Here is an 11,911-nt window from a genome sequence, read left to right as displayed (position 1 = left end):
AAAAAGATGGGGACAGGACCCCGGCAGCATGAAGCAGGACGACGCCACCTGCGCATGGCATTACCAGACTGATTACCGCTGTAGTGAATCGGAACGCAAGCTCACGAGACCTCTGGATGGTTGTACCAGGCTAGATCCTCTCCACTAAAACCAGAAACCACATATGTTGAGAGGTGTCGTAATAGTGGCATGCCGTAGTGTAAATGTCATCAACAACACGTGCCGACTCCGGACAATGAAAGGACTGGCACATTCACTATCTATACTTTTATTTCCATTGTTCACGTAACATGATTATGACATCACGTAACATGATTATGACATCACATCCATATCAATATTCCACAAACACCTCATTCTGAAATGATTGTCCACACACACACACGCTTCTTTCAGCAATATCCTACTTTCTAAAACAACTAACATCGTTTGCTAAGATTATGAACATTGATATTAAAAGACAAGTTATTGTAAAGTGTTAAGAACAGGGAAGAAGAGCTATTCTATGGACTACAAACTTAATATTTTGGTTTGTTGCATAATTAGCATAGTAATCACATGAATGAACCATAATAAAATAGAAAGAACAATGATCACTTTATTAAAATGTTTATAGATCCCACCGGCTTGTTTGCTCATGTCATTTCTCACGTTGGATTGAGTGACGTGTGATAGTATGTTGTTTATCTGCTTTATACTGTTCAGTCTGCTGTCTTTATGCACCTTTTCATGCTTTCCTTTTTTTTATAGTTTAAATGTATTTGATACAAATTGGCTTAATCTTGAAACCATTAACCTTTCACAAAAACATTGCTGGCTTAAAATAAAAATACAATTCTTGGAAACATGCATCAGTGTGCAGATATATATTTTTTTACATTATGAGGTCATCATTGTTCATCATTCCCAGTCTAAACCGGCACCTCGTTAGGGGACCAACGGTCATCAAGCGGCACTCTTTCAATCATCACGATTATCCACCCTGCTAGCATCCACTAACTGTAGAGGCTCCTCCTCTTCATCTTCACCCTACTAGCATCCACTAACTGTAGAGGCTCCTCCTCTTCCTCTTCACCCTACTAGCATCCACTAACTGTAGAGGCTCCTCCTCTTCCTCTTCACCCTACTAGCATCCACTAACTGTAGAGGCTCCTCCTCTTCCTCTTCACCCTCCTAGCATCCACTAACTGTAGAGGCTCCTCCTCCTCCTCACCCTACTAGCATCCACTAACTGTAGAGGCGCCTCCCCTTCCTCTTCACCCTACTAGCATCCACTAACTGTAGAGGCTCCTCCTTCTCCTCTTCACCCTACTAGCATCCACTAACTGTAGAGGCTCCTCCTTCTCCTCTTCACCCTACTAGCATCCACTAACTGCGGAGGCAGCCTCCACTTCTTCATCATCATCAATACTCATGGAATACTCTTCACATCTTTCGTCAGAACCTCTTCAGTTTTTGTGTTCTGATGGATCTTCTTGTGTCGTCCCAGCTTCATAGAACTGGTGAATGTCTTACCACATTCGGCACAGCTGTACGGTCTCTCTCCTGTATGAGATCTGTTGTGTATCGTGAGTTCAGAAGCTTTTCTGAATGTTTTCTCGCAGACAGAGCAGGAGAAAGGCCTCTCTCCCGAGTGCGTCTGTAGGTGTTCTTTCAGGCGCCCTGCTTGAGAGAAACTATTCCCACACACAAAGCAGCTGTGGGGTTTTTCTCCTGTGTGTAACTGCTGGTGTCTTTTCAAGGCAGAGGAGAAGCTGAACCGCTTGTCACAGTGGGGGCAGGGGTACGGTTTCTCTCCAGTGTGTACTTTCTGGTGGTCTTGCAGATGTCTTTTCTGAGTGAACTGCTTCTCGCACACAGAGCAACTGAAGGGCTTCTCTCCTGTGTGGATCCTCATGTGTAACTTGAATGCGGACAACTTCTGGCAATCTCTCCTACATATGTTACAGGTATAGGGACTCTCCCCCAGGTGGACTTTGCTGTGCGTTTTGAGGTACGAAGCAGTAGTGAAGCGCTTCCCACACACAGAGCAGCAGTGTGGTTTCTCTCCCGAGTGCGTCGGGTAGTGTTCCTTCAAACGTGACAGTTGAACAAAACCTTTCCCACACACTGTGCAAATGTGAGGTTTCTCTTCTCTGTGTAACTTCTTGTGTCTATTCAGAGCTATGGTGGAACCGAACATCTTGTCGCAGTCTGAGCAACCATAAGGTTTTTCAACTGAATGTACACTCTCGTGTCTTCGCAGATGTCCTTTGTGGTTGAACTGCTTCCCACACACAGAGCAGCTGTACCTCAGAGCTGTATTGTGGTTCACCTGGTGTTGTTCAGTTTCTCCTGATGTTGACGGACTCTCATCTTCCTCAGAACTCAGAGGAGGATTGAGACGAGGAGGATCCAAGTCCAATCCAACTTCTTCTCCATCAGAATTGATCAGAACACTAAATTCCTCCTCCTCCTCATCTTCCTCCTTCAGTCCTTCGTTTTTAGCATTCATCTCTGGTGTTTGGTTGTGGTTGTCAAACTCAACAGGTTGTGGTAGTCCAGGTGGTAGATGGGTCTTCTGATGTTTCCATAGGTTGTGGGAACTGGTGAAGCTCTGGCCACATTCAGTGCAGCTGTAAGGTTTCTCCCCTGTGTGATCTCTGTGGTGTACTTTAAGGTCTGCTGGTCTTGCAAAACTCTTCCTGCATACAGAGCAGGAGTAAGGTTTCTCTCCTGTGTGCGTCCGGAAATGTTGCTTCAAACGCGATGACTGGGTAAAACTCTTCCCACACACAGAGCAGGGGTAAGGTTTCTCTCCAGTGTGTGTCAGCAGGTGTATTTTCATGGCTCCCAAATGGGCGAACTTCATCCCACAGGTGGGGCAGTGGTAAGGTTTCTCTCCAGTGTGAGTTTTCAGATGTGCTTTCAGGTGTCCCTTCTCACGGAATTGGTTTCCACACAAAGTACAGGGGTAAGGCTTCTCTCCTGTGTGAATTCTCATGTGTTTTTGTAGCGCCGATAATTTTTGGCAGTCTTTTCCACACACTGAACAGCAGTGAGAGCTCTTAGCTGTGTGATTCTCCTGGTGATGTTCAGGTTCTCCTGATGTAGAGGGACTCTCTTCAATGTCAGAACTCTGACTGGGATTATATCCTGTGTGAAAAAAATTGGAACAGGTTAAACAAAGCAGCAGACGAGTCAAGAGAAAATCCCCAGGTTTAACTGAAATCCTGGCTGGAGGATTCCGGGATTTCCTGTTTATTCTCTCCTGATTCCGTGAATCTTCCAACCAGGATTTCTGAAAAACCTGGTCATTTTTGGGAAAGTTTATCTGACTCACAAACTCATCTCAACATACCAAGAAGAGAAGAATCCCAGTCCATTTCTTCTCCATCAGAATTAATCAGCCCAACAACTTCCTCCTCCTCTTCTTCCTCTTCTTCTTCTTCCTCCTCTTCTTCTTCTTCCTCCTCCTCCAGTTCTTCAGTTTTAATCTTCAGTCCAAGTGTTTGCTCCTCCTCTTTAATGTTAACAGTCATCCCAGCAGTTTGAGTGGAGGCTTCACTATGGCTCTGGTCAGAAGGCAGAGACTCTGTGGGTTTGTGCCCAGCCTGGTGAGAAAATAAACATTTATTTAGGATGGAGAATAACAATCAAAATGGTTCAAATGGCCTTAAAACGTTATTTTTGTTCCACCAGCCACTAAAATGTCTTACCAGCTAAACTATTAATATCCCGCTTAAATGACACCAACAAAACAGATGTGCATGCTTTGTAATGTTTCAAAAACAATACAGTGTTGCTAGTAAAAAGTGGTATTTAGTCCAATCACTTTTTTGTGACCCCGTTAACCTCTTCAGTCGACCCTCTACTTTTTTGAACATTCTGTTAAAAATCGCACAACATTTCAGCGCCCTGCTACTCATGCCAGGAATATAGTATATGCATTTGCTTAGTCTGTGTGGATAGAAAACACTCAAGACGTTTAAAAAACTGGTTAAATCACTGCTGTGGCTTTACCAGAACGGCATTTACATCGAAAAGCACAGGAAAAACTGATCACTGAAAATGGGGAAAATATATCCATGCGCTACTTGAACCCATTGATAAACGTGAACCACAATTAATTGACTGAGGTTGCAGTACCTACAGCTTCCACAGGGTGTCTAGAGTCTTGTCATTTCCCTTCGAGTTTTTTCTTGGTCAAACACATACAGGACACCGTATCTAATCCGGTCTAGGACCGGATATTTTTGTTGAGTTTCTAGCCGGACATTTTTCCAGACGGACAGCTAATGATCTTTACATCGCCTCCTGATGAATTTTATCGCTTATTAACGTTTACTAATACCTAAAGTTGCATTACAAACGTATTTGAAGTGTTTTGTGAAAGTTTATCGTCGACTTTTTGAATTTAAAAAAATGACGTTACGTTTTGAAACAATGTTTTTTCGTTTATCACACAGTCTACATATAACGATATCTAGGCTTTATATGGACCGATTTAATCGAAATAAAGACCCAAATAGTGTTTATGGGACATCTAGGAGTGCCAACAAAGAAGATGGTGAAAGGTAATGAATGTTTTCTATTTTATTGTGCGGTTTGTGTAACGCCGAAATGCTAATTATTTTGTTTACGTCCCCTGTGGGTCTTTTGGGGTGTTGCATGCTATCAGATAATAGCTTCTCATGCTTTCGCCGAAAAGCATTTTAAAAATCTGACTTGTTGCCTGGATTCACAACGAGTGTAGCTTTAATTCGATACCCTGCATGTGTATTTTAATGAACTTTTGAGTTTTAACTAATACTATTAGCATTTAGCGTAGCGCATTTGCATTTCCAGAGCTCTAGTTGGGACGCAAGCGTCCCGGGTAGAAGCAACAGGTTAAATCAGCCAGTGAAAGTGCAGGGCGCCAAATTCAAACAGAAATCTCATAATTCAAATTCAGCAAACATACAAGTATCTTATACAATTTTAAAAGGTAATCTTGTTGTTAATCCCACCACAGTGTACGATTTCAAAAAGGCTTTACAGCGAAAGCACACCAAACGATTGTTAGGTCACCGCCAAGTCACAGAAAAAAACAACCATAAAGCAGAAATAGAGATAAAATGAATCACTAACCTTTGATGATCTTCATCAGATGACACTCATAGGACTTCATGTTACACAATACATGTATGTTTGTTTGATAAAGTGCATATTAATATCCAAAAATCTCATTTTACATTGGCGTGTTATGTTCAGTAGTTCCAAAACATGTGGTGATTTTGCAGAGTCAATTTACACAAATACTCATAATAAACATTGATAAAAGATAGAACTGTTATACATGGAACTTTAGATAAACTTGTCCTTAATGCAACCGGTGTCTCAGATTTTTTAAAACTTTACGGAAAAATACCATGCAATAATCTGAGTACAGCACTCAGAGACCAAAACAGCCAAACAGATATCCGCCATGTTGTGGAGTCAACATTAGTCAGAAATAGCGTTATAAATATTAACTTACCTTTGATGATCTTCATCAGAATGCACTCCCAGGAATCCCAGTTCCACAATAAATGTTTGATTTGTTCAATAAAGTTAATAATTTATGTCCAAATACCTCCTTGTTAGCGCGTTCAGCCCTGTAGTCCATATTAATAATGCCCGAGCAGACGCGCGTTTACTAGGAGCTAACTTTCACGTGACCGCGCATGGTCAGCTGCTGCTGGCAGACCTCTGACTCGTTCCCCTCTCATTCGGCCCCCATTCACAGTAGAAGCATCAAACAAGGTTCTAAACACTGTTGACATCGAGTGGAAGCCCTAGGAAGTGCAAGATTACCAATATCCCACTATCTTCAATAGGGGATGAGTTGAAAAACTACAAACCTCAGATTTCCCACTTCCTGGTTGGATTTTTTTCTCAGGTTTTTACCTGCCATATGATGAGTTCTGTTATACTCACAGACATCATTCAAACAGTTTTAGAAACTTCAGATTGTTTTCTATCCAAATGAACTAGTTTACTAGTTTACTCTGGGCACCTTATTCATCCAATACTGCCCCCAGCCATAAGAAGTTTTAAGGGCGGTGGGTCACCGTGGTAACGGGACTCATGTTTGTGCTTGTGAGATTGAGTCTGACTAGTAGAAGTGCTACGTTCTCTTCCCTAGCGTGTTGAAACTCAAACATTGAAAAACCAACCTAGCTTGTGAACAAAACCACGTAGATCGCAAAGAAACAAAGTGACACTTCAGTCGACTTTTCTTTCCAAGTAAATTAGACAAACTTTTATACCTGTGCCCAGCGCTTCTAAAAATTAATATTTTAACTCAGCTCTTCACGTGCGCACAGCCCCCAGCCAGGCAGCGTTGCAACACGAGGTGGGATAGGCTATAGGAGTCGCAGTTCTTGGACTTTGTGCGATTCATTTTCCAGTTAAGAAACAAAACCGGCAGATGGCGGGTGTTAATTTTACACCCTGGCCACCAGAATGAAGAGACGGAGTCACTTTCCCAGGTTACAGATGGCAGGTGTTAATTTTAGGCCCTGGCCACCAGAATGAAGAGACGTTGGAGTCACTTTCCCAGGTTACAGATGGCAGGTGTTAATTTTAGGCCCTGGCCACCAGAATGAAGAGACGTTGGAGTCACTTTCCCAGGTTACAGATGGCAGGTGTTAATTTTAGGCCCTGGCCACCAGAATGAAGAGACGTTGGAGTCACTTTCCCAGGATACAGATGGCGGGTGTTAATTTTAGGCCCTGGCCACCAGAATGAAGAGACGTTGGAGTCACTTTCCCAGGTTACAGATGGCATGGTGTTAATTTTAGGCCCTGGCCACCAGAATGAAAGTGGTTCCACACTTTCCCAGGTTACAGATCCACGGGACTCAATTTTAGGTGACCAAAATGACAGCGTTCAAGGATAAGATAAATTTTAGGCTCACCAGAATGAAAATCTTGGATCACTTTCCCAGGATAAAGATCTACAGGGTTCACACTTCTAAAAGAGTTAACAAAATCATCAAGGCAACAGGACAAGTTTCACACTGTCTGGGGACAGAGTCCATGAGACCAAAGGAGACAGCTGCAGGACACTGTCTAAGAGTCCACAGACTCAAAGGTGACAGGAGACAGCGTAACGTGCAAATTAAGATAAAGGCTCATTAAAATCTTGGATCTGCAGGACAGGACACTTTAAAATTGCCAGTTAACAAAATCTGCAAGGCAACAGGACTACAGGACCAAACGCTGCAGGACAGGACTAGCCAGACGCTGCAGGACAGGACTAGCCAGACGCTGCAGGACAGGACTAGCCAGGAGCTGCAGGACAGGACTGAGACGGTGCAGGACAGGACTGCAGGACAGGACTAGCCAGACGGCACAGGACTGCCAGACTCAGGACAGGACTAGCCAGGCGCTGCAGGACAGGACTACGCTGCAGGACAGGACTAGCCAGCAGGAACAGGACTAGCCAGACGCTGCAGGACAGGACTAGCCAGGCGCTGCAGGACAGGAGGGACTAGGCTGCAGGACAGGACTAGCCAGACGCTGCAGGACAGGACTAGCCAGACGGTGCAGGACAGGACTAGCCAGACGCTGCAGGACAGGACTAGCCAGACGCTGCAGGACAGGACTAGCCAAACGCTGCAGGACAGGACTAGCCAAACGGTGCAGGACAGGACTAGCCAAACGGTGCAGGACAGGACTAGCCAAACGGTGCAGGACAGGACTAGCCAGACGCCGCAGGACAGGACTAGCCAGACGCCGCAGGACAGGACTAGCCAGCCAACGCTGCAGGACTAGCCAGCAGGACAGGACTAGCCAGACGCTGCAGGACAGGACTAGCCAGACGGTGCAGGACAGGACTAGCCAGGCGGTGCAGGACAGGACTAGCCAGACGCTGCAGGACAGGACTAGCCAGACGCTGCAGGACAGGACTAACCAGACGCTACAGAACAGGACTAGCCAAACGCTACAGGACAGGACTAGCCAAACGGTGCAGGACAGGACTAGCCAGGCGCTGCAGGACAGGACTAGCCAGACGCTGCAGGACAGGACTAGCCAGACGCTGCAGGACAGGACTAGCCAGACGCTGCAGGACAGGACTAGCCAGACGCTGCAAGACAGGACTACGCTGCAGGACAGGACTAGCCAAACCTCAAGTGACATGTGCTCTTCAGAACGCTCTTTCCCCATAGTGAGAGCTGCAGACCTTGAGGTCTATAGGGAGTCCATTAGAGGGCTGCCTCACCCTTGTTAAGGGAACCACGCTCAGCTGGTATCGAGGCTTGGCCCTGCTGCACCACAGTCCTGACTAAAATGCACGCTCAATGGAGAGTCTCCCAATGGATCATTTTTGTACATTTTTTATTTTATGTTACCTTTATTTAACTACGCAAGTCAGCTAAGAACAAATTCTTACTTAAGATGATAATCCACTGTTCCCCGATAGGCTAACTGCTTTGTTCAGGGGCCTTGTAAGGTCGGGGATTCGATCCAGCAACCTTTTGGTTACTGGCCCATTGCTCTAACCACTAGGCTAATGCTTAGTCCAGGGCTAGTCTTAATCTGTGTCTGGGATATGGGCCTTTAGAATTAAAGGTGAAAGATTGGCCCAAATATGAAGGACAAAAGTTTGGTTGATAGGATAATGATTTCCACCGACCTTGACCAGTATATTCGGGAAGACAGCAGCATCTTGTAGAAGTAGAATCCCACTCCCAGTAGCCTGGTTAAGGCTCACAGCACCACAGATCCCTGAAGAGTTACGCTGGTGTCTCAGTAGGTTCTCAGAGAGCGAGAACCTCATTCCACACCCGGAGCACTGGTACGGTTTCTCTCCAGTGTGAACTCTCTGGTGTTTCAGCAGCTTTGACTCAATAGTGAAACTCTTCCCACATTCGGTGCATTGGTACAGGTTCTCCCCGGTGTGGATTCTCTGATGTTCCTTCAGCTTGGTTGAAGTGGAGAAGCTCTGGTCACAATGGATACAGTTGTAGAAGTTGACTCCAGTGTGTGACTGGGCATGTATTTTCAAAGACACCAGTTGAGCAAATCCCTTACCGCATTCTCCACATTGGTACGGCGTTTCTCCGGTGTGGAGTCGTTCATGCTTCACCAGTGTCCCAGATAGAGCAAAGCGCTTGGGGCAGTAGGAGCAGCAGTAAGGTCTCTCGCCAGTGTGCACTCTCTCGTGGTTCTTCAGCTTGGCCGCAGTGGAGAAAGTCTTGTCACAATGAGCGCAGAGGAAAGGTTTCTCCCCTGTGTGTGTCTGTTGGTGAGATTTTAGGTGCGCCAACTGAGAAAAACTCTTCCCGCACTCAGGGCAGCTATAAGGTTTCTCACCCGAGTGCAACAACTGGTGTCTCTTCAAGTCTCCCATGTGAGTAAACCTGCTCCCGCAGTCAGAGCAGGGGTACGGCTTCTCTCCACTGTGCACTTTCTGGTGCGTCTTGAGGTTTGCGGCTTGGGAGAAGCCCTTCCCACACACCATACACTCGTAAGGCTTCTCTCCTGTGTGTGTTCTCTGATGTAGCATTAGTTTGTAGGAGCTGGATAGTTCTTTTCCACACGTTGAGCAGATGTGAGGGCCCAGAGCTTTGTTGTTCTCCTGGTGTTGGTCAGGTCCTCCTAATGTAGAGGGACTCTCCTCACTCTCAGAGCAATGGTCAGGTCTCTCTGCTGTGGTAAAGAGGTCGTATGGATAAGTAAGCACCTTAAATATGTTAAGATTTGAGACTGTCAATAATATAGATGTTTCTTAATTTGGGTAATTGGAAATAAGCCATTTATTTAAAATTTCCTCAAATAAAGTAAAGGTGAATGTGTAGGCTAACCCATACCTTCATAAATTAATCTGTGAACTCACCGACAGCAGGATCTTCCTCCTCTTCTTTTACTTCTAGTACTAGACTGAGACCAGACTCCTCTACAACTGTGGGTTCAACCTGGTTGTTTTGGTCAACATAAGCCTAGGGTTAATAATCAGACAACTCACTCAGTATAATATGTCAACAGCAGCATTAATCTTAGTTATATTGTGTTAAGGGCCTTAATGACTGGTTTAAGGGTGCAAAATTCCAGTAACTTTCTTAAAAAATTCCCAAGTTTTCCAGAAATACAGGTTGGAAGATTCCTGGAATCAGAAAGAAATAAGCAGGAAATCTGGAATCCACCAACACAGATAAAAAATGTTTTAAAAAACGTATTAAGAAAATAAATACAAAATTGCACTGGATACACCATATAAACCTACCGTACTGGTACCATCCACAGAGGTGGCCTCCTGCCGCTGTGACCCACCCTGTAGACCTTCATGGATACGACGACGGTGACTGGTCCTATTCGCTGACGAGGAGAAACTCTTCCCGCAGTCGGCGCACTGGAATGGTTTCTCTCCGGTGTGAACCCTCTGGTGTCTTTTAAGGAGTGACGATGACGAGAATCTCTTCTCGCATTGAGAGCAGTGGTACGGTTTCTCTCCGGTGTGCTGGCGCATGTGTATCTTTAAGGTCCACGGCTGAGTGAACTCCTTCCCACATTCTGAGCAGCTGTACGGCTTGGCGGTACTATTCGCTTCGCTTATATGGGATTGTTCATGTCTTGTTAGAGAGCTTGGGAAAACAAAGGTCTTTTTGCATGTGGAACACTGGTACGGTCTCTCCCCAGTGTGCATCCTCTGGTGCATCTTGAGCTCTGCTGCAGAGTTGCAGCCCCTCTCACACTCAGAGCACGGGAAAGGTTTTTTCATGCTGAGTTTCTGCTTCTCTCCGGCGTGCGTCATCATGTGGACCTTCAAGTGCCACATACGTGAGAAACTCTTCCCACACACAGAGCAGTGGCAAGGTTTCTCTCCGGTGTGTGTCCGATGGTGTAGTTTTAACTCTCCTTGGCTGACAAACCTCTTCCAACAGTTCTTTTCCGGGCAGATGTACGGTTTCTCTCCTGTGTGCAACCTCTCGTGTGTTTTGAGGGTCCCTGTATCACTGAATCTCTTCCCGCACACAGAGCAAGGATATGGTTTCTCTCCTGTGTGCGTTCTAAGATGTCTCTGTAGTTTTGATGGGTGAGGAAACTCTTTCCCACACTCCGGGCAGCGGTAAAACGTCTTCTTGGCTGTGCGATTCTCCTGGCGTCGTTCTGCTGATGCCTCATCACTAGAGCTGTGGTTTGGACTCTCTCCTGTTACAACAGTAAGGATAAAACAAGTTATGGTGCGTCCCAGATGCTACCCTATTTCCTATATAGCACACTACTTTTGACCTGGCACTATACAGGAACTAGGGTATCATAATCTACTGTAGCGCTCTAGGTTCATGAATTAAAACTAATAAATCATCTCCTCGAGGGGCATTAAAGTATCGTCAGTGGGATTTAAAGTATTGTCCATCTGTGGGTAGGGGCTGTGGGTAGGGGGCTGTGGGTAGGGGCTGTGGGTAGGGGGCTGTGGGTAGGGGGCTGTGGGTAGGAGGCTGTGGGTAGGGGGATGTGGGCTGTGGGTAGGGGGCTGTGGGTAGGAGGCTGTGGGTAGGGGCTGTGGGTAGGGGGCTGTGGGCTGTGGGCTGTGGGTAGGGGACTGTGGGTAGGGGACTGTGGGTAGGGGACTGTGGGTAGGGGACTGTGGGTAGGGGACTGTGGGTAGGGGACTGTGGGTAGGGGGCTGTGGGTAGGGGACTGTGGGTAGGAGGCTGTGGGTAGGGGGCTGTGGGTAGGAGGCTGTGGGCTGTGTGTAGGGGGCTGTGGGTAGGGGACTGTGGGTAGGGGGCTGTGGGCTGTGGGTGGGGGCTGTGGGTAGGGGGTGTGGGCTGGGGTAGGAGGCTGTGGGTAGGGGCTGTGGGTGGGCTGTGGGTAGGGGGCTGTGGGTAGGAGGCTGTGGGCTGTGGGTAGGGGCTGTGGGTAGGAGGCTGTGGGTAGATGACTGTGGGTAGATGACTGTG

The 11,911-nt window shown here is 46.3% G+C and overlaps 1 protein-coding gene across 2 annotated transcripts in view; it reads right to left on the bottom strand.

Moving 5' to 3' along the window:
• Positions 1 to 252: 252 nt before the first annotated feature.
• LOC115117432 (zinc finger protein 721-like) overlaps positions 253 to 11,911 on the bottom strand; it is a 54,846-nt gene continuing 43,187 nt past the window's right edge. Inside the window, exons 3-7 of one of the 2 annotated variants that reach the window (XM_065000947.1) lie at positions 10,231 to 11,156; positions 9,844 to 9,946; positions 8,641 to 9,656; positions 3,341 to 3,593; positions 253 to 3,135 (exon numbers count right to left, since the gene is read on the bottom strand). In XM_065000947.1, the coding sequence (XP_064857019.1) occupies positions 1,412 to 3,135; positions 3,341 to 3,593; positions 8,641 to 9,656; positions 9,844 to 9,946; positions 10,231 to 11,156 (4,022 nt within the window). In that variant the 3' untranslated portion in view covers positions 253 to 1,411. The remainder of the gene's footprint in view (positions 3,136 to 3,340; positions 3,594 to 8,640; positions 9,657 to 9,843; positions 9,947 to 10,230; positions 11,157 to 11,911) is intronic. The other variant, XM_065000948.1, reaches the window with a different exon arrangement.

The sequence above is a fragment of the Oncorhynchus nerka genome, linkage group LG15 (assembly GCF_034236695.1).
Source record: "Oncorhynchus nerka isolate Pitt River linkage group LG15, Oner_Uvic_2.0, whole genome shotgun sequence".
Classification (NCBI taxonomy): domain Eukaryota; kingdom Metazoa; phylum Chordata; class Actinopteri; order Salmoniformes; family Salmonidae; genus Oncorhynchus; species Oncorhynchus nerka.
The sequence above is the reverse complement of the archived record's forward strand: the minus strand, read 5'-3'. Positions and strand labels throughout refer to the sequence as shown.